At 46.5% G+C, this 20,468-nt stretch overlaps 8 protein-coding genes across 8 annotated transcripts; 5 read left to right on the top strand and 3 right to left on the bottom strand.

The window, feature by feature from the left end:
• Nucleotides 1–329: 329 nt before the first annotated feature.
• Nucleotides 330–804, bottom strand: N7519_004680 (uncharacterized protein; the record flags this gene model as incomplete). The annotated part of the gene is made up of 2 exons (XM_057291456.1): nt 330–415; nt 471–804. Coding segments are annotated over 2 exons (420 nt in total), but the record flags the coding sequence as incomplete, so codon positions are not given.
• A 372-nt stretch (nt 805–1,176) lies between these two features.
• N7519_004681 (GNAT family N-acetyltransferase) lies at nt 1,177–1,656 on the bottom strand (the record flags this gene model as incomplete). Its single annotated transcript, XM_057291457.1, has 1 exon — nt 1,177–1,656. The coding sequence occupies one exon, from the start codon at nt 1,654–1,656 to the stop codon at nt 1,177–1,179; it is 480 nt and encodes a 159-aa protein (XP_057152659.1).
• Nucleotides 1,657–2,918: 1,262 nt separating this feature from the next.
• N7519_004682 (aliphatic nitrilase) lies at nt 2,919–4,004 on the top strand (the record flags this gene model as incomplete). The annotated part of the gene is made up of 6 exons (XM_057291458.1): nt 2,919–3,002; nt 3,073–3,104; nt 3,162–3,273; nt 3,348–3,597; nt 3,659–3,701; nt 3,758–4,004. The coding sequence occupies 6 exons, from the start codon at nt 2,919–2,921 to the stop codon at nt 4,002–4,004; spliced, it is 768 nt and encodes a 255-aa protein (XP_057152660.1).
• Nucleotides 4,005–5,245: 1,241 nt separating this feature from the next.
• Nucleotides 5,246–10,828, top strand: N7519_004683 (ankyrin repeat domain-containing protein; the record flags this gene model as incomplete). Its single annotated transcript, XM_057291459.1, has 7 exons — nt 5,246–5,649; nt 5,708–5,754; nt 5,811–5,972; nt 6,036–6,060; nt 6,120–6,644; nt 6,692–9,447; nt 9,468–10,828. The coding sequence occupies 7 exons, from the start codon at nt 5,246–5,248 to the stop codon at nt 10,826–10,828; spliced, it is 5,280 nt and encodes a 1,759-aa protein (XP_057152661.1).
• A 4,759-nt stretch (nt 10,829–15,587) lies between these two features.
• N7519_004684 (uncharacterized protein) lies at nt 15,588–17,336 on the top strand (the record flags this gene model as incomplete). The annotated part of the gene is made up of 1 exon (XM_057291460.1): nt 15,588–17,336. The coding sequence occupies one exon, from the start codon at nt 15,588–15,590 to the stop codon at nt 17,334–17,336; it is 1,749 nt and encodes a 582-aa protein (XP_057152662.1).
• A 333-nt stretch (nt 17,337–17,669) lies between these two features.
• On the top strand, nt 17,670–18,086 carry N7519_004685 (uncharacterized protein; the record flags this gene model as incomplete). The annotated part of the gene is made up of 1 exon (XM_057291461.1): nt 17,670–18,086. The coding sequence occupies one exon, from the start codon at nt 17,670–17,672 to the stop codon at nt 18,084–18,086; it is 417 nt and encodes a 138-aa protein (XP_057152663.1).
• Nucleotides 18,087–18,816: 730 nt separating this feature from the next.
• On the top strand, nt 18,817–19,188 carry N7519_004686 (uncharacterized protein; the record flags this gene model as incomplete). The annotated part of the gene is made up of 1 exon (XM_057291462.1): nt 18,817–19,188. One exon carries the CDS (start codon nt 18,817–18,819, stop codon nt 19,186–19,188), a length of 372 nt encoding a protein of 123 aa, XP_057152664.1.
• Nucleotides 19,189–19,279: 91 nt separating this feature from the next.
• On the bottom strand, nt 19,280–20,393 carry N7519_004687 (uncharacterized protein; the record flags this gene model as incomplete). Its single annotated transcript, XM_057291463.1, has 2 exons — nt 19,280–19,463; nt 20,071–20,393. The coding sequence occupies 2 exons, from the start codon at nt 20,391–20,393 to the stop codon at nt 19,280–19,282; spliced, it is 507 nt and encodes a 168-aa protein (XP_057152665.1).
• Nucleotides 20,394–20,468: the final 75 nt, after the last annotated feature.

A 20,468-nucleotide genomic window follows, 5' to 3' on the forward strand; every position in this document is an offset into this window, starting at 1 on the left:
CATATGTATCAGATAAAAAGACCGGGCAAATCAATGTCAGAGTAACTTCCAAGGCTCTCAAGCTTTTATCTCGATTTATCGCTTACTTTATAGCACTTCGCTGGTTTTAGTGAGCTTTTCTATGTATATTGTGAACCATAACGTCAATATAGTGGGGATATACCGATTATTTAGAAAGTTTAGTTGGTATAATACACTATATTTCCACCGCAAGCGTCATGACAATAACTCGAGATATATATGTTTCAACATCGTCAGCCTCCTATCGGAGTCACCACCCCTCCCTTTCCTAATCCGATGATCGCATACAATGTGAACCAAATCTACCCAGATTTCTTGCCATGTAACGGGTGCGCAAGCCTCTCCTTTATCTTCTCCATGGTACCTTGCTTGCCCTTAGCTTCAGTCGAATCACCTGTAGTCTTATTAGCGTTGTCCAAAGCGGACAAATTATCTTAGTTAAAACTTACCAGAGTACGATCCGTCGGCGGCTTTGCCAGTCTCCCTTTCATTCTTGAATTCTTCTGCCGTGTGCGGCGGTTGACCTTGAGGACCCTTCAGTGCTTCTTTGCTGACGTGGTGGTCCTCCATGATCGCAGCAGTGCCGCGACGGCCTTGGTCCACGGTCTTCTCAGGATTCTCTTGGTTCTCGGCACTCCCTGAATTCACTGCATAGTCCTTATTCTCGGAGTTCTCAGGCTGGGAGACACGCTGGGAAAGACTCTGGGACGTGCGATCTTGCTGAGGTACTTGTGGCGCGGTGTTTCCTGGCAGAACTTCGGGTTCTTTATGGGTGAAAGACATTGTAGTTGGGTTCGCAGAATGAATCTGTGGCTAGTTCAGTGCCCAGAAATATCTTGGCTATATATACTTCGATCCTATACTATGACGTGGATGACATCATTAGTGTATGGGAGGGGAAATAGGTGTTAGCGCCCAACCCGAGTCTAAAATAAACCTAGGAAACTAGAATCTATTAGAAACTAGAATCAGCTCGCTAACCCTCGTTGTACTTTGAGGAGATTTGCTCAAGCTACGACTTTTCAGGCGATGCCTGCGACATGTAAGCAATGTTGGGTTTTCTTTTCTTTTTTTTTTCTTTTTTGAACTATATACCTTAACCTTTATCATATTGATCACGTCCTCACATGATGTCAGACAGACTCTAGGCTAAACCTATGGCTTTTTCTTTAACATAACCCTCTCACAGCCAATCTCCATATCACCGCTTTCAAGCTCAACGTCGACAAACCCATTCCGGGAGTATAGCTTACGAGCTGGGTAATTATTCTCTAACACAGATAGTTTAAGAATGGTGGCACCAATACCGTAGGCCCAGTCCTCAACAGCAGCCACTAGTGCGTCCCCGACACCACGACCTCGTGCAGCGGGAGCTACCCACATAGATACAAGCTCTGCAACCTCAGGCTCGTTAAGTAGAAGCCCCCCGGCCATGCCCACTATCGTGCCTTGGAGAGAAGCGACCACTTGGTAGCCGCCACGTATGCTAAGCCGGTCGCGCCACCGTTGCTCAGGCACATTTTCCCATTCAGTGAGTTTTGATGAGAACGCATAGGGTGCGTTTCTAAGCGCAGCTAGTCTTTGATCTTTCCATATCTCCCATTCGTCGGGACCAATATTTCGAAGCTCGATCATTCGTGTGGTTGAATATCGGAGAGCGAGATTGCGGTAAACCCAAGTATGAGCCTATAGGGCAAATGCGGGTAACGGCAGTAAGGGAGCGTATAGTGAAAACCCTAGACGTCGGCGTTAGCTTGGGTGGGTGGTAGTATTTGAGGCCAGACTCTAGGTAGTAGAAGAGACAGGAGAGAGCAAGAGCCACAGGAAAACCTAAGAACCATGTGTGCCTACCGGTGTCAGTCTTCTGCAGCAATAGCACACACAGCCTTTCTCACGTAAAGGTACGTAGATAAATGTAAAGGCTGTGGAAGATAATAAAGAAAGGAAAGGGTATGGGCGTCAATCAAGCTCGCCATATCTTCCCCGCTATGGAGGTTTACAGTATTTTACAATGACTCATTGGACCATGAAGGCAATACGGTATGGACCGCGACGCGGCTAGGCAGGGGTTGTTTTTAAAATAACCTAGTAAGGCTTAGCGTGGTTCCGGGTACAGGCAGGTCGGAACTCTTTTTTTTTGGGTATCCCCGAGCTGTAACCCGGTATCTCCTATTCGTATTCTTCTTTAGTATATATAAAGATAGTGCGCATAATACATTCGAGTTACACAGAGGCTGTCAGGTAACCGATAGATTACGCCTTGCCTTTTGCTAGGAGCTTTTTACTAGTAACTCCCACACTATTAGTAATTACTATTAGTTTCCAAACTTGGAAGGTTACTCCTAGCTGCTAGGCGAAATTCCCTGACTACAACATAGATAATCAAGTACGTCTGGTTATGCTCCAGAAACAAGACGGACAGACAGACCTAAATCCCGAACTTGATCTACCCCAAGGTAGAAGCATATTCCGCCAAGAAATCCAAGGAGGGTCATCAGTGGAGTACACCTCCGAACACGCCAATCCATTGGATGGATACCTCTGAAAGACAGAAACGTTGGTCCGGGGTCCTCGGCAGATCGTCCAATTTCGGATTGCATGACCTTTTTCTCAAAATAGATATGTTTACAGGAAGAACACAGGCATCATAGTACGGAATTCCGCCGCCCTCAGACTTGTGTCCCCTTGATATTCTGGCAAATCATCGTCTATTCTTACCTCAGCTCGGCTACTACTATCAAGCCCCTCAATCATTCCGGGTAAGCCTGACGCGGAGACTGAATGAACCGCACTGAGTGACTCGACGGCCAACCTCGGACTTATAAGTAGGACGTCAGGGGTAAAGAAGGGTCTATTCCGGACTCCCGCGAGAAACCTAAACTTCGTGGTTGCGAAAAATGACTACTGAAGAAACGAAGAAAAGCGTGGTCCGAGTTGCTGTCACCCAGCTTGAACCTGAATGGCTTGACCTCCAGGGTACGGTGAACAAAACATGCAAATATATTGCGCAGGCGGCTCAGAAAGGTGCCCAGCTGATTTCTTTTCCCCGAGGTTTTTATTCCCGGGTATCCCACTTGGATCTGGTAAGTTCACCGTGGACACTGGGGGATACAGGCTGCCGACTGAATTTTTCTTTCCAGGAGTCGCCCGGTAGATCTCACGTTGTCGGTTCGATACATCGAGAATTCTCTCCGCGTCGATTCTCCTGAGATGAAATGTATACAAAACTGTGCCCGAGAGCATGGTATCGCGGTGTGTCTGGGCTTCTCGGAGAATGACAATCACTCGCTGTACATCAGCCAGTCCCTCATTACTGCTGAGGAGAGATCGCCTTTACGCGCCGCAAGGTCAAGCCTACCCATGTAGAGCGTACCACCTTTGGTGATGGTAATGGAGACAGCTTGAAAAATGTCGCGAATACTCACATCGGAAGAGTGGGAAGTCTCGCCTGTTGGGAGCACCTGCAACCGCTGTTGAAGTTTAATACCTTCAGCCAAAGGGAGGAGTTCCATATTGCTGCCTGGCCTGCCATCTTCCCGCATAGTGGTGAAGAACTGTGGTCATTGACTCAAGAGGGTTAGTTGCTTCAACTCATCTGCGCTTTGACGACACAACAAAAGCTTACATCTGGGCCTAGGATGCCGCACCATGGCACAGACTTACGCAATGGAATCGCAAACGTTTGTCCTCCATACAACCACAGTGCTCAGTCAGAAAGGGATTGATCTCATGCAAGGTGGTCCCTTGCTCTTTGGAAGTCCCGGGGTGGCAATAGCGCTGTATTTGGACCAGACGGCCTTAAGTTGACCGAAGATCTCCCGCCGACGGAGGAAGGACTTGTGTACGCCGACCTTGACAAGTCCATGATAATAGCGTCACGGTGCTTTGCGGATGCGTGTGGCCACTACAGTCGCCCTGACCTTCTCTCGTTGACCATCGATGATAAAGTGAAGATGGTTGTGAATTCTATTCGTTCAGAGTGACCCCGCCCTGAATTTCCACTGCGGCTATAACATATTACCCTAAGAGAATCTGGTTCTTTCCATCCTCGTGAACGTGAGGGACTGTCCCGGGCGGCTTTATCGGCCCTGTGGCATACAGAGTTTATGGATTGATACAACCCTTTTGACAGCCACAATGATATCATGAATCACGGCCACCGACTAGCTTGTTCCTTGTCCTGGTCGATTCCACTATAGTTTATGGAATTTTTGACTGGTACGTGGGAATACTAGCTGTTCCTGCACGCGTTACCTGCATTTGGCTGGCGTAGTTTGAACGCTGTATGTTACTATATAATGTATGTTTTGTGACAACCGATTACGAGAACGTGACAGACGGAGCAGATTGAGTCAATTCCGGGAAAATGGTCTGTAAGACGTAGTACGCACTCAGAGATCATAGGAGAAAATATATCCCACTATACAGAGTTCACCGAATCGACGTTGTGATGTCACTCTGAGCTTCCGCAAGACTCTTTCCTTAGTTTGCCATTCTCTTTGTTCATGTAGGTTTTATATGCAGCCTATTATCAGTTTCTTCTGGCCTTATTTTCCCCGATGCTAGTATCTGCTGGTGTATCTGCTTCAGTATCGTAGCCTTCAACACCTTTAAATAAAGGATCAAGGTCCGGAGCGGCTCGGTCTTCGGACCCTTGTACTAATAGTAAGAAGATGCTTAATTGGCTTACTCTGCTGTGCTGCGCCATCCAAGCCCCGAAGCCCGATAGATTGCGATATAGGAGCAAGCCTATATTTATATTTAGCTAGGTTAAGGTTAATATATGGAGATCTTTACCTACCGTGACAAATTCTAAACTCCGAGGGGCCTTCGATACTTCCAAGGTTTTAAGTCATATAATATGTACCTATACCTATATAGCAGATAAAAGGACGGGGCAAATCAATGCCACAGTAACTTCCAAGGTTCTTGATATTAGTTCCTGGATATCAGTCTCATTAGCCAAGTCCCGACTTTGGGGCCCTTGAACAATCCCTGGAGACGGTACCTTAAACACCTCCATAGCTATATATGGAAACGGAAGGGGACAAGACGTTGGCAGAGAAAGCCTCAGGTGGCCCTGATGACTGTCATACCCCGCACTATGCTTGATTGGGCCCCATTCTGCTCGAGACGCCCCGCACCTGAAACATCGCAAACAACATCGCATTCTTCACTATTTCTTCACGGCCTTTCCAACCCCATCTAAAGAAGAAAAGAGACTATGGCAGAGGTAGTGGGGCTAGTCGCCAGTATTGCTGGCCTTGTCCAGATTGCAGGACAAATTACCAAGCTCAGCTACAGCTACGTGTCAGACATCAAATCTGCCCCCAAAACGCAAAAGCTCTATCTCCAGGAGGTCTCAGCGCTCACAGATGTGCTTTTTCGTGTGGAAAAGGCTATACAAGAGGCAGAATCTACCGGTTTAGAATTGCCCTTATGTCCATCCTCGCTCAATGAAGAAGCTCTACAAGAATGCCGCCACCACTTGTCGGTCCTTCACCTCGATCTCGACAAACGGCTACGCCGTCTCGTATGGCCGTTTCAAGAAAAAGAGGTCAAAAAATATATTGATCTCTTGCATCGCTACCGGTCTCTTTTTGCCGATTTTCTTTCAACAAATATCATGTTCGAAGACCCATCTCATCTCTACAACCACTTGGAAAGCAGGACTAACCTGCAGCAGGTCCGTTGCCAGTGCTACCTTCAAGAAGGTCGCAACGATCGACCAAGGTAGTCCTTCAAATGGCATGAGTCCTCACAATAACTAGCTCTAATTCAAACTTTAGAGCAAATTAGGCAGCATCTTTACTCGCTTTTTCCGGCATCAGATAACCTTTTACGCTCCAGACCAAATGCTTGTCCTGGGACTGGGAAATGGTTTTTGAGTTCTCAAAACTTGGAGAACTGGCGCACCGGAGCCCCGTCACTGCTCTGGTGCTACGGAGCCCGTACGAAACAATTCCTTCTGAGGATTACTTGTAACTGCTCAAGGATTTACTAACCGATAATAGCTGGTGTGGGCAAGTCGCTACTTTCGTACGTGCTACTCGAAACCTCCCACTCATGGCTTTGCAATGTCTAACGCAGGCAGCCAGCTCCATGACTATTGGGCACCTATCGGATAAGAGATCAGAGACTACAAGCTCCGTGGTATATGCATTCTGTCAGTTCTCATCCCGGGAACAACAAAGTCTCACAGCAATCCTGCAATGCATGATCCGACAGGTAATTGAGCAAGGAGATGAAAGAGTGCTTCTCGCAATGAAACGTCTCTTCATGGACCCAATGAAGCAGCGTGAGCCTGCAGGACTCGCTGAATCATTTGCAGCGGCCTGTGAGCTGAAGTCGACCTATCTTCTAGTTGACGGGCTAGATGAGGTGCCTGGAGCAGATGGTTTGCTCGCTTACCTGTCTTTATTTGTCGAAAATGGATGCAGAGTAATGGTAACGAGCCGAGACCTTGGCCACATCAGGAAGGCTATGGATTCTGCAACCAAGATGGAGATATGTTCGCAATTTGAAGATTTGAAGATCTACATCGACTCCCGTTTCAAAGAGAACGAGCTTCCTCGGGGGGCACAGAAGCTGATTGGAAAAATCACAGAAAAATCGGGGAATATGTACGAACTCTCACTGGTACATTGGTACAGCACTGACCAGATACTAGGTTTTTACATACCAAGCTTATTCTGGATGAGATCTTGGATCTCACCACTGTCCGCCATATGCAAAAGGCTCTCGAAAAAAAGTCGACGGGGTTGGACCAAGTGTATCAATCAACTCTACAGCGAATCGATACGCAACCAATGGCAAGGAGGGAACTTGCTCGGCGATTTATTGGATGGGTTGTCTTTGCGAAGAGACGTCTGAAAATTGATGAAGTAATTCATGCTTTTGCTGTCGAAAGTGACGAGGATTATATTGAAGAGGATAATTTCGTCAGCCCTGATCTTCTCCTTCGATCGTGTGTTGGTCTAGTGGTGCTACACGATGACAAGACCGTTGCAATGGTCCATGCGACTGCTTACGGCTTTTTCGGATCCACGGTGCTATTACCGCATGACATGGAGACCGACATCGCAGAGACATGCCTGCGCTATATGTGTCTCAGTCCGTTCAGGGAAGGGCCATGCACAAGTCGTGTGCAGATGTCTCGCCGCTTCCATGAAATGCTGTTTCTGGATTATGCCTCACGGCATTGGGCTCAGCATCTCAATGAAATAGAAAATGTGGAAGAAGATCTAAGCTCACTGGTCCAGTTTTTCATTTCCAACGAGAGACTCCTGAATGCAGCCGTTCAAGCATTACACTTCCGCAATGAGCTCGAACCCGATCTCCTAGACTCTCTTTTTGATTCAATCCCTCAAAATCAGACCGCATTGCATGTTGCAGCTTATTGGAATCTTACGGGAGCCATCAGGTCTCTGGTCGAATCAGGACTCAGTACATCTCTAGCAGATACTCATGGCTGGACACCTCTCCACTACTCTTGCGCAAACGGTCATTTTTCCTCGACCGAAATCCTCGTGACAAGTGGAGCGGATATCGATGCTACAGATGATCAAGATTGGACCCCTCTTTTCTGGGCGTCATTCACTGGAAGCTTGGACATTGTCCGTCTCCTACTATCTGCGCACGCAAAATACACGAAGCGTAGCAAATATGGTTGGACAGCATTACACTGGGCTATATCTCGCGGTCAAACCGAGGTGGTGTTGGAGCTTGTGCAGCATCATCAAACGCAGTTGTCGCGCGTTACCAAGGCTGATATTCGGACCCTCAGCGTCGATGATGTGAGACAATTGAATACACCAGAGAGCATTTCCCCGATGCAAATAGCAGCCGAGAGCAAGAATGCTTTGATATTCGACTTGCTAGTGGCTCACTTTGAAGAAACTGGTTCCACCGAAGAGAAGGATTTCCGGAGGTTCTGGTCCAGGGAGAGCTTCAAAGTTCCTGTTGCTCAGTGCACGTGGCGAAACACGATCAAGTCACAAAAAAGCGGATATCATGGCCGCGCGGTGCAGTTGATTGCCGGAGACACATACGTCCAGGAGGACCCGAGCAGTTACTTCAAGAATGAATTGACAAAGGAAGATCCATCAACGTGGAAGTCAATTCTACTTGTCTCCGCCATCCAGGATGCGGATTTCCAGGCGGCTAAACTGTTCATCGAACTTGGTGCAGACGTGAATTACGTTTCCGAAAAGGGATCGCTGTTGAACGTCGCCGCGCACCAGAGAGACCCGCGTTTTGTACAAGTCCTGCTGGAAAAGGGTGCCGAAGGACTACCGACTGAATTGAACGAGTCAGCATTACACACTGCTATCGACCTCGGGAACTTGGAAACCGCGAAAGTAATCCTGGACAGTGACCATGCTCAGGTGGATAGTTTGTATTACGGCAAAACACCTTTGCATGCAGCTGCTGGTCAACAAGATCCACGACTCGCATTGCTTTTGTTATCTAAAGGGGCACAGCCTGATATCCTAGATGGGCGTCAACGGACAGCCCTGGCCATCGCTGTGTATAACGGATTTGTCGAGACAGCACAGGCTGTGATTGAAGGTGGTGCAGATGTCAACCAGTTGTCGTATATGTGGATTCTCAACGAAAGTGGATGGCGGAATTGCCTGACTTTAGCCGTTTTCCTTGCTGGTGGTGACAACGAGGAGCCGGAAAATAGGAACTCGGCAACTGAAATGGCTCGCATGTTACTTTCAAAGGGGGCCGACCTCGGGTTCCAGGATGAAGAAGGAAAGACTGGATTGCACATGGCAGCAATGCGTCGCAATGTGGGATGCATCGAACTGCTGATGGCAGCTGGGTCTAAGATCGATACTGTCGACAGCAGCGGGCGGACTCCAATCCATACCATGATGGAATCCGTGGACCCGAGCTGGGATGTGGAAGAGGTGGGAGAAGCTCTTCGTCTACTGCTCCAAGGGTTATCAGAAGAGGCCGTCACCTCATTACTGTCCCAGCAAACGTGCCAATATACTATTTGGGGGTCTTCATACAAAGTAGACGAAGAAGACATTCAATTATACACGCCATTGGCTAGTGCATTGAGGCGGACAGCTTGGAGTATAGCTCGTCTCTTGATGGCCTTGGGCGCGCAGCCCCCCACTAGCCCAAGTTTTCGACCTACTCTGATGGATGCAGTCCGGGACCTTGAATGCCAGATCGTGGAGACCCTTATTGGGAGTGGGGTGTCACCAGGTGATGATTCTGTTTTGGAATTAGTGAACAGCATTGACGACCGACTTTTCGCCGAACCTTCTTCTTTGCTTTCTTCGCCTAGGAGGAAAGTTATTCTTCCTAAATTTAAGTACTTCTTTAAGCAGGCAAGAGCAAAGGCACGACTTCAAAACAGAGAACTTCCGCACGAGATTGCGCAGGCCTCCCAGCGAATTCTGACTAGTTTGGTGTCGGCGGGGCAGACGTTAACTTTTATGACTCGGAGGCAAATACAACTCCTCTTATTCTGGTAGCTGAGAAGATTCCGATTGCTCTCGTTACGGCCACTCTATTGGAATTTGGTGCTGATTGCTTCTATTCTTTTGGGAATAGACTTGATCCAATCTTGGCGGCTGCGGCAGCCAACAATACGGACTCACTGTGTTGCCTAATAGCGCATGCCTCAACCTCGCCAAAAACGGGGCATTGGACCCAGCATTTGGAGTATCGGGGCCAGCTGAGCACCAAAGAGGTTTTCGACTGCATATGCCTGGCATTGAAACGCGCCGAGAAGCTAGACTACAAGTACGCAAATGACCAGACATTGTTGCACATCGCCGCAGATAGAGGGAACGTCGATTTGGTCACCAGCTTGATCTCCCATGGTGCTCATGCAGATATACCGGATGCAGATGGCTTCTTTCCCATCCATTCTGCGGCATTCTCGCTGTATGACTCGGGTTATGGGGATAGACTGCACTGGCCACGTTATCATGATACAGTAGAGCAACTTCTGCCGATGAATATGGTGCAACATACTTCCGATCACCATCCCTATCGCTCTGTCGAGGCTAGAGCCTCCCTCCAAGACGCAGAAATTTGTCAGGAGATATCAAGCCTAAGGAATGAGTACGAAAACACGATGCTTTGGGGCGCTTTGATGAATGAGAACGACACCATGTTTCTGCATCTTCTCAAACTCGAGCAGGATTTCAACTCTTGTGTCACATTTTATGGATATCACCCATCACTTCTCTATCACGCATCTGCTCGCGGGATGACAGAGGCAGTGTCATTCTTGCTGGAATGCAACGTTGATATTGAAAGGGCTGACAGCTGCGGATGGCGTCCACTGCATGTCGCATCCGAATGGAATCAAGTTGCAGTAGCTGAGAGGCTAATTGCTGCAGGGGCTAACGTCTGCGCTTCTATAGCACGGTATCACGAGGAATCCTATACGGGTTCCAACCTTGATGGGGAAGAATGGAACGCTCATCCTCTCCATTTGGCCGTCATGCGGGGTAACATCGACATGGTTGAGCTTCTTTTGAAGCATGGTGCGGATGTCAATGCAAACACGGGATGCTTCAAAGGGTCTGATGGAAGAATTCGTGGACCGACCTCTCTTCACATAGCGTTAGATCCACTGGCATGGTATCCTTGCGACAAGGACGGTCAAGATGATGAACACCGGGCAGACGATCATGAAGAATATTTGAAGATTGCTAGGATGCTGGTTGAAAAAGGGGCTTCTGTCGAAGGTGTCTTGGATCAACTGCAGGTGAATCACGTTCCAAGCTTTGAGGGTTTCGAAGATGTCTGGGATAAGATTCGAGGAGTTTGAGGATGCCGGGACTTATATAAAATTGAGAAAGTGCAACGCAATTCACCGAGCGCAGTTAGCCAAGGACTGGAACGTGCCTATATCATCACCTTGTGACTTTCCTTGACCGGGAAATGGTTCATGACTGAAACATACATGTTTCGAGCATTAATCTGTTATCCGTCGAGTTACATCACTACGAGGCGAACAATAGTACCAGAATCAGTGCAACAGCTATTCCAATTCTCTCCCTAATTCTCAAAGTCCATATCAATTCCCATAATCCCCATCCTCTCCATCATGATCTCTCTTTGTAGGTCTCTCACGGGTCCACCCGTGGACGAAGTCGGTGTCTGCAGATGAGGACGTCTCTTCGCCATCTACACGGCCAGACAATGTGGAAAACTTCCTTATATAAAAACCTATTAAGCGGATAGTAAACTCGAGATACTATCCTTAAGCAGATAGAGTGTATGACCATATATCAACCTCTTATTCGATTCGGTCGAAATACAGGACGATATATATATAGTATACTTGGCCATCTATCCGTAGACTGCGGCATATCCGCAAAATTTTATCCGCAAGAGGCTTGCGGATAATTTGTGGATATCCGCACTAGTGTATCAATGTAAGGTATTTTTTGTATTAAAAATTTGTTCTTTATCTGTATTCTCCTTAATATATTAGGTAATTTTACGTTTTAAAATGTAAAGCCTATTAATATAAGAGAAACATTTATTAGTATTAAATATTAGGTTAATAGAGATATAGAAGATTTTTAGATACTAAATGTGAAGATATATATTTTTGTAGTAGGTCAGAATGCCATATTTAAGCCGGGAACATCAAAAATAAATTACATAAAATAACTTTATTAATTTATAACTTTTATTAAGCAAATATATTATTTATAGTCTATTACTACTAAAAAATTAAGTAAATACAAAAGTTTCATCAGTTTAGTTAATAATTACCAATATTAACATAATTAATACTGCCAAGACTATAAATTACTTACGTAATGCGGATATTTTGCGGATATGAATATCAACTCATATCCAATATCCGCAATTTGCCGCAGTCTATCTATCCGGTATACCGTTTTTTAGTTTAAGTCGTTAAAAGATATCTATATCTAACAATCCTTCCGAGTGTATATATACTATCACTTTTTTTCTTAATTACTTAACTTATTCTAAATAGTGACTAGTTCACTCGTATTTTTAGATTTTTTATATAAACTTAACCTACTAATATTATTCCCTAACGCTATACCGGAAAATATTAATATTATATCTAATTATTATTTTATAGATAATAATATTTAATTACCTTCTTTTAATAAAGGTTCTATAGATTATACCCTTAAATCAGGTAAATGTGCAGGCCAATCTTCAGCGCTGAGGATTCCAGCTCTTTGATCAGAAGAAAGCTCTGCCTACGGTCTCCATTGTAACAACCTAAAGCCTAGAGTCTAAAGGTTTTCTAAGTCGTAGGCATAGTGTAGTTAGAGTACTTCCAGATAATGACTACGGATATACAATTTAGTGAGATATCCACTAGTTAGAAATCCCAGGTTTAGCTAGAGTACGAAGGTGTATAGCGCTCAGGGTTCAAAACCCGGGATTGGTGCCTTAATGCCTGGATTTGGCCTGGATTTTAGACCGCTTTTAGGCATCCATTTACAGTGTATTGTACCATTCACCGTAAAAATGAGGCTTTTCCTCCCATACAAATACCTGCATCTCCAGTTTTGGAGGTGGCTTACAAGCCGCCATGTATGAAAATGAGGCCTTTTCCCTGTACAAATCTCTGCATCGCCAGTTTTCAAAGATGCTTTACTAGCTCTCTCTCTACATGTATGAAAGTGAGGCTTTTTTCCCCGTACATGGAGGCTTGTAAACCACCTCCAAAATTGGAGATGCATGCATTTGTATGGGAGGAAAAGCCTCACTTTCATACATGGAGGCTTGTAAACCACGTTTAAAACTAGAGATGCGTGCGTTTGTATAGGATTGAAAGCTTCATCTTGCCTCCCTAAGAATTAAGGTGTGCCCAGGTGCCCAGGTGAAGGCCCCGGGCCCCTTGGGCCCCGGGGTTGTACTTTGCTTATTAAGGGCTTTGTAATGGTAACCTTGGAATTCAGGTATTCTTATTATTCTGCCAGGCCAAGTTCAGGCACCCAGGCATCAATTTTGGGTTTTGACCTGAGCGCTATACACCTTCGTAGCTAGAGCACCTATTAAAATTTGAAAGGAAAAAAAACCCGATAGCAAGCATGCCTAGGTCTTAGAGGGTAAGTCTCTTCCGATAAAGGTATACTATGAATCCCCAAATATTATTACGCCTGTAACGTTCTTGGAACTATCGAGCTAGCCCTACTCCGTGTCCGTCTAGAGTCAGAGGATCAGCAATAATAATATGGCATAAGAAATTTGGCTATAGAAAATCCTGCGGCTCTTTAATCTATTAAGAGTTTAAAGTTTAAGAGTTGTTGTCGGAACAACTCATCCAACCAGTTGCCCGTGTGGCGCAATTGGATAGCGCTTACGACTTGTAAGTTCCCAAAACCCCCGATTATGGTTTATAATACTAACACCCATCACAGCTATTACGTAATCGTAAGGTTCCAGGTTCGATCCCTGGTTCGGGCTGCTTTCTTTTTTTTTCGATTCATTATTTTGCAGTACGGAGTACGGACAATAGGTTAAGAGTTCTGTACAAAAAATTCCGCCTTTGAATTCTGAGAATTCTGAGTCCCTGGATTCTGCTTGGTCAAAAAAATCCACTCCTCATGTGACTGGTTTTTAAATTTAGCTGCCTCAGTGCGTTAAACGTGATCTCTCTCGAGTCAAATAGGATGTAGGTGACCTGACCCCTGTCTCTGATTTTGAGCCCAGATGCCTCCGAATTCTGATAAGAATTAGTCTTGGCATATAGACACAATATATTGATCCCCTCCCACTGCCACTATATCTTACCCGGTTAACAGGCATTACACCTGCAGACTGTATATCTTTACAAAATAACCTTCCAAGGTTGGAAACCCTCGCTTCTTAGCTAATAGGACCTCTACTTTTTCGTGCGCCTAGGCCACTTTAAGGCAGCCAAGGTGATATAGACCCTACAAACCCTTCAGGACGACATTTTCCTTATTGATTATAGACTTAGCAATCTATTCAGCATATATGTCAAAATAAGAAATAGTATCATAACAAGAGTACTATGAATGTGGAAATTCTAATATACTATGAAAAGCAATAATTGATTTGTCTATCTTCTTCATATATAGAAAAAAGCCCCTATTTATACGCTTCTTTTTCGTATACCCCTATTATAACAGATCAGGAAGAATCAACAAGAATCAATAGGATGCAGTGAGAGCTTCAACAATAAGAAGCAAAAACTGACTGAAAGCAGGCTGAATTGAGATGTCGAGACGCTGATGCAGTGTGACACTGAGCTGTATATTAAGGGTAGCAGAAGTATGATCAAACTCCATACAGCCAAGGAAACTAGGCTTCCTTTGGTAGGAGCCTGAGTGTATGCCTGAGATCTGCATTAAATAGAGTTAATGTTGCAGCATGAAAAAGTGTCAGCAAGATAGAAGGCTACGCAGGAATAATAATGATACAGAGGAACTGTATTGGACTCTGGAGAGGAAAAGGAAGAGAGAAAGGAAGCTATCTGCACTAAACTACTGGAAGTCCTGAGATACTGTAAGGATCGCATGGTTTTCATTGGATAGCTCTAGCTGGCAGATATCCATATGGATACCTAGGTACGTAGTCTAATTACATAATAAAAAAAACCCTCGCTTCCGGGCCAATGAAAACCCCTTTTTACTTTCTGTGCGCCCAGGCTGCTTCCTGGGCTGTAATGGCCTCAGGCAGTCCACTTCCTGTGACCTGCCTGAGGCAGCCAGGGTAATGCAAACCCTGCAAACCCTTCGGGATAACAGTCCTGGGACCGGACTGACACGTGACGGATCAGATACTAATCACGTGACTGCTCCAACAAAAGGCTAGTGTTAATGGGAATTAACTGGGATTTTCAATATCCCTTATACGCTCACCTACGGTATAAAACGTAACGTAGATATGTAGGTGTTGAGGGCTACGATACTGGAGAACTACTAGTGGAAACTAGCATGAAGGGAAAATCGGGAAATACCATAGAAAATAGCACTCGTATTGAAAACTGACTGCCAAGAGTGTTAAGCTGCTGTGCCAGCAGTGTTTTCTGCTGTGCCAATAGTGATTTCCGAAATCTATGCAAAGCAGGCTGTATATAAAGCCTGTACTAACAAAGAAACAAAGCAATAGCAAACTAGCAAAGGCTCAGTCTGCACACAAAGAGACAAAGACATCCCACGTATGTCAACAGTAGGTACGCGGCCTGGTACCCAGGTAAGACATTGTTGGCCATAACAGGTAGATGTAAGATGCCTTCTTCCTTCCCGAACTAGTCGACTTTTCCCTCTTCCACCAGTACAACCTCCTCTTCCACCAGTACAACCCCCTCTTCCAGTCCAACTACCTCTTCTACCAGTCTAAGCTTTCCTGCCAAAGACCCATCCAGCAGTGATCAAATCACCTGAATAGGAGAAACACCAAGGTGTGAGTTTTCATCGCCCGTTTTCTAAACCTTCATCCTGAAGGAGACCAGCCTATGAACCCTCTAACGCAGAACGACTTCAAAAGACATTCAAGATGCCGATTTACGAGGATAGGCGCGTGTGTAAGAGATGTGGCACACTAGGGTTCACGACCCAGACATGCCTTCAGTGCAACTACTGCTTCGTCTAGTGACGCCAGAAATCCTTGACCTCCAAAGCCAACAGATCACGACAGTAATCCTCCGGGACATTCAACACCAACAAGATAAGGACAAATCCTGGGCGACCCCTATGGGATACTTGGACTTTATCACTGATAGTCGAGACCGGGAATGGCTTCGGCTATACGTCGGACAGTGCGTAGAAGTCTTGCGAAGAGTAATCAACGGACACGCCCAAAGCATCCTTAAGGCATCAATCGACTCTCTACACTATTTCATGATATGGCTGGGCAATGGCTGTCGATCCGCCAATTTCATCCGACTCTGGAAAGTTGAGGACCACGAGGATTATGATTGGATGAAAATTAGGATGAACCTCCTAGAAGCCCTCTTTTGCCAGGCATTCTCCACTCATCATGGTGTCCTTGACCGTATTCTACCGACCCCGGGAACGGATCAATTCACCCTTTACGAACGACCAAGTTATGGTCTGAACCTCATGACTCCTTTAGCCCAGGATGGCCCTTTGATTGACTTTACACGATCGAACTATATCATTCCGGCCCAAAAAACTCCCGATGAGCAGATCGGTCTGTGGGTCAACTGCTTTCGGTTACGGCGAGTTGCAGCGAAACGTGCGCTGAATCAGAAGCTCCTAACGGCGTCCCGCCCAAGGTTTCGGTCTGATTTCGACGACCGTCTACGGACTGCGATAGGCGACGACAATCTCTTCAAGGAATTGAAGGCGTCAATGCAATACGAACAAGACAACGTCAACTGTTCTAGCATCACGGATCCCATGCCCTTCTTTGGCAGTACATCGGCTAAGGTCAGGTTCATTCTCGACTATGCTGCCGTCTCCCCAGAGGAGGACTCGTTCCTAGAGTGCCCAAAGGATGAGGAGCCTGTTGTTCAGCTTCCATGGTCACTCAAGGCCTGCAACTTTACAGACTCCAACATCCTGCTTTGGACATACAATTTTGGCAAGTTTTTGCCTCTGGCTGAAGATGTAGCGACTCCAAATGCAAATCAAGATGAGCTACGACTTCGCCACCAGCAGCTCATCGATCGCAGCCAAGTAAGAATAATCTTCTTATGTGGACCACGAGCGGAAAAGGCTATTCGAGTACCTTCCCTCCGGCGATTTAGCCTCGAACTTCGGGGCTTTCAATACCCGATGTATCTGATGGACAACCCAAAGCGAATTTTAATCCGTTGTCCACCTGTTCCGTGTGAAATTTGGTCTAAGATTGGAGCTGAAAGCACTCAGATCGGGGAAGGTATTCGATTCGCTATCAGTTTACTAGGCCTACAGAAAGAAGACCTTCGTCCCTATTCTCTTGAGACTACTAGCCTTATTGGAACCATCCTTCGCCACGCGAGGGACGAGAGGCTCGGTCGGGAAAAGCTAACGCTGAAGACCGTTGACACATCCGTGTTACTCTGGCTCCAGCGTAAAGGCTTGGCGACGCAGGCGTTAGAGCGGATTGAGAAACTCGCCGGATCTCTCTCTCGAGGGCTTTTAATGATCCTCCATTCGCTACCTCGAAACAAGACCCATCCATCCTTTAAGAGACCAATGGACCCAGAGACTCGAGCAATGTGGAACGCGAAACGAGTGAGATGTTATGAGCCGTTTGACAAGGACGCATTTCGGGAAGTCAAAAAGATCGTCCTAGACGCTGTCACCGAGGAAGAGGAATCATACACAACAGCCCTACGGAGTCTTCCCCCGAGAAGCCCCTAGAGGGAGACCAAAATCCAGAGATGGATAGTCTACACGCAATTATGCATCCCGGACCAGCCGTCACCATTGAAAAAGTCCGCCAGATTGTTTCTAACAAAACTTCAGGACCAAGCGCCTTAAAGTCTCTATCATCATCAGATCCCTATCCGGATCAAGATCCAGAGCTTGAGGATAGTCACATTCTGGAGCTGGAGCCCTTTTGTAAAAGAGCCGTTGATTTGGGTCTTTTAGATCTAAAGCTTTCAAAGGCGAGGCGAGATAGAACCCAAGTTCAAAGGACATGTCTGGCGGCAGGAGGTGGGAATATTCCGTGACAAAGAATATGTCTACCAAATGGATCCAGACCAGACCAAAAGTCGGTCCATCAACGTCAACTACTGTCATCTCGGTTTTAAGAAGGATGAGGACGTCGGAGATGGCACGGTTTGGGTGAAAATCGAAGTGAATCCACCTGGTCAGCGACATGGAAAGTGCTACGCTACTGATGCATTACACTCGGATCCTGCTAGCCGACTAGCTTTCCGCGTTAGGTACAAGAATTCTCGAGGGGAGCAGCAAGAGAGATATGCCCATGCGCGAGGACGTAAACCTCTCTACGCCGCTAACACTCTTGTCGACATCCTCGTCGACGATACGCCAAACGAGACGATTGCCAAGACTTCGCGACGATATCTCTATTTCACTTCAGAGAGCAAATTCCCCGAAGAGTTGAAACGATTTCTTGGAGGTGGTTACACCGCAGACATTTGAAGGCTGTTACGATCTGGTGATATCACAAGCCAGGTCTGTTTTTGATTAGTTTACTTTGTTTGTTTGCTTTCTCTTTGTTTGCCTCGCTTACCGAGCAAGGTTGGGTTTTGCACTGTTTGCATAGATCTTGGTTTGACTAGCTCACTCCAGAGCTCTCCAGGTCTTCTTCTCTCTCCGTCTTTAGTACTTCGAATGGAGTAATCTTGCTCTGCATCTCTCTTTGCTTTACTTGTAGACCTGGCTCGTCACAAAGGCTTCAATACTCTTAGCAAACTGGACTTCATTCTACGTTCACATATTCCGTTCAACTTGCAAGCAGTTCTCTAAGCTAGAGTGTAGTATAGCGGAGTATGCATTGTCAGTGGATCATTCATGTTGCTGTGAGTGTTATTTTATATCTTTCAGGCATGCTGATCCCGATCGGGACCCACAATGGAAGATCCGGGGGCTCTCGGTATGTCCTTGAAGGATCCAATTCTAGACCACGGAAATGTACAGAACCCCCCCGGCGTGGGAGCAAGCGGGGTCGACTACAGACATGGGAAATACTCATTGAATAGTGCTGTGGCATGCAAGCCAACGCAAGCCACCACACTGTACTTGAACATCACTTGGCACATGAACGTTTGTCGATGATGAATTCTAAGACCGCAAAACATACTAGGAAATGAACTCTAGATGGTTACTGTTTTACGGAGGAATCAGAGATAGATGTGGTGTACGCATGAATATGGGGAAGAGGGGAATTGAAAAATCTTCATCATTCTGGAAGACATTCTGCGCCACCATCACCCCCGGCCGCAGCACCACCATCACCGTCACCACCACCTGCACCATGGTCTCCGCCCGCACCATCGCCACCCATACCTCCGAGAGCCTCGGGAGGACTCGGCGCGAGGGGAAACTTGCTGTACACGCCCAACACTTTCTGGACAGCGATTCAGGCCGCCTTTTCGAACGCACGATCGCGGAGTCCGTGCGTGAGGAGGTTTACGAGCGTGAGGCTCACGTCGGAAATGTCGATTCCTCCGGCCGAGTTCAACTTGGCGTCTCCCACTGTCACACGCAGCTTGGTGAAATGAGACTCGGGGCGAAGGGATAGAGATGACCTATATATAGATGCGGGTGCACCACCTTGGTGCGACACAAAGCACCAATCGGATAGAGAACCTCTGCAGCCTTTCTATCGGATGTCATTCAGACCACGAAGTGCCCAACGCCGTCATAACGTCGGCACATACTGGGATCTGCTGATTGCTGTCGGTGTACACAGCCCCGACGATGGCCTCCATTGTGGGGGCCATAAGCCTGTTTCCAATGAAGGTCTGGGAAGGATTTTTCACAATAACCTGATCAAGGCCGAGACGGAATCCCTGCCTTGATAGATAAGCATTTCCAGCCTTATACTGGATCATATCCGAGATTTCCCCTAGTAAGAGCCGAAGCCATAAGTTTGTGAACTTAAGTAGCTACTAGGTCGAAGTGCTTACCTCGTGTCTTGTTTCTACCCCGGCCAGAGGTCACAATGACCAAGTCGAGGACTTTGTCGCCGACTAAGGCAAGGCCTTGTTGTCATCTTCGTTATATTCGTTGGGAGGTTGGAGAGCCTCCCTAAGGAGAGCGCGATTGACAAAAGCATAATTGATCTTGTGCTCGAGGACCTGGAGTTCCTCATCCGTGGGGAGTAGAAAGATATGTTCCATCATGTACCTAGGTACTATGTTGCAGTGAGTAAGCTTGGTGATGAGAGAGGTCGATAGGATAAAAAAGGTAAAAGTGACTGGATTGAAGCTCCCACTTAAAGAGAATGAGCAAAGAGTTGGAGCGAATGGGTGAAGCTAAGCTGCGGGTTTCCTAGTTCGACTTGTTTGACTGCCCGTTGGCAAACGTATATACTTCGATGTCGTTTTCAATTTCTTGGGTGGCCAATAGATTGCCTTGATGCGGCGAGCAGAGACGAGTTGGTTTTTTTTAGGCTGCATACAAGTCAGGGTCGAGCAGTCTGCGATAGCCGCTGAATCCGCCATATAGGTACGCATCGATGAGCTGGTTGATAAGAGTGTGGGTTCTCTGATGAGGGAGGTCAAGTATCCTATGAACCAGGCTCGACCATCCACATTGACTGTGATCGTGAATCTGAAGCTTGCGGCGGAGATAGACACGTTTCATGCTATAGGGAAGATCTTTCCACCGGATTTGGCGGATTTTGGGTTCAGCGTTGGTAGTCGAAGGGGTGACAGCGTCGCGGAGTTTAACACGATCTAACAAGAAGGCCTCAACCTCACTTGCAAAGAAGACTGAAATCATTTGTTAGAATGCATGACAGACAGATATATAGGTAGCTAGTGAGAGCTATATGTGAGAGAGAGAGAGAAAGGAAAG

This window comes from Penicillium mononematosum, assembly GCF_028829835.1.
Source record: "Penicillium mononematosum strain IBT 11891 chromosome Unknown utg000002l:1.0-8112719.0:1.0-8118358.0, whole genome shotgun sequence".
In the NCBI taxonomy this organism is placed as follows: domain Eukaryota; kingdom Fungi; phylum Ascomycota; class Eurotiomycetes; order Eurotiales; family Aspergillaceae; genus Penicillium; species Penicillium mononematosum.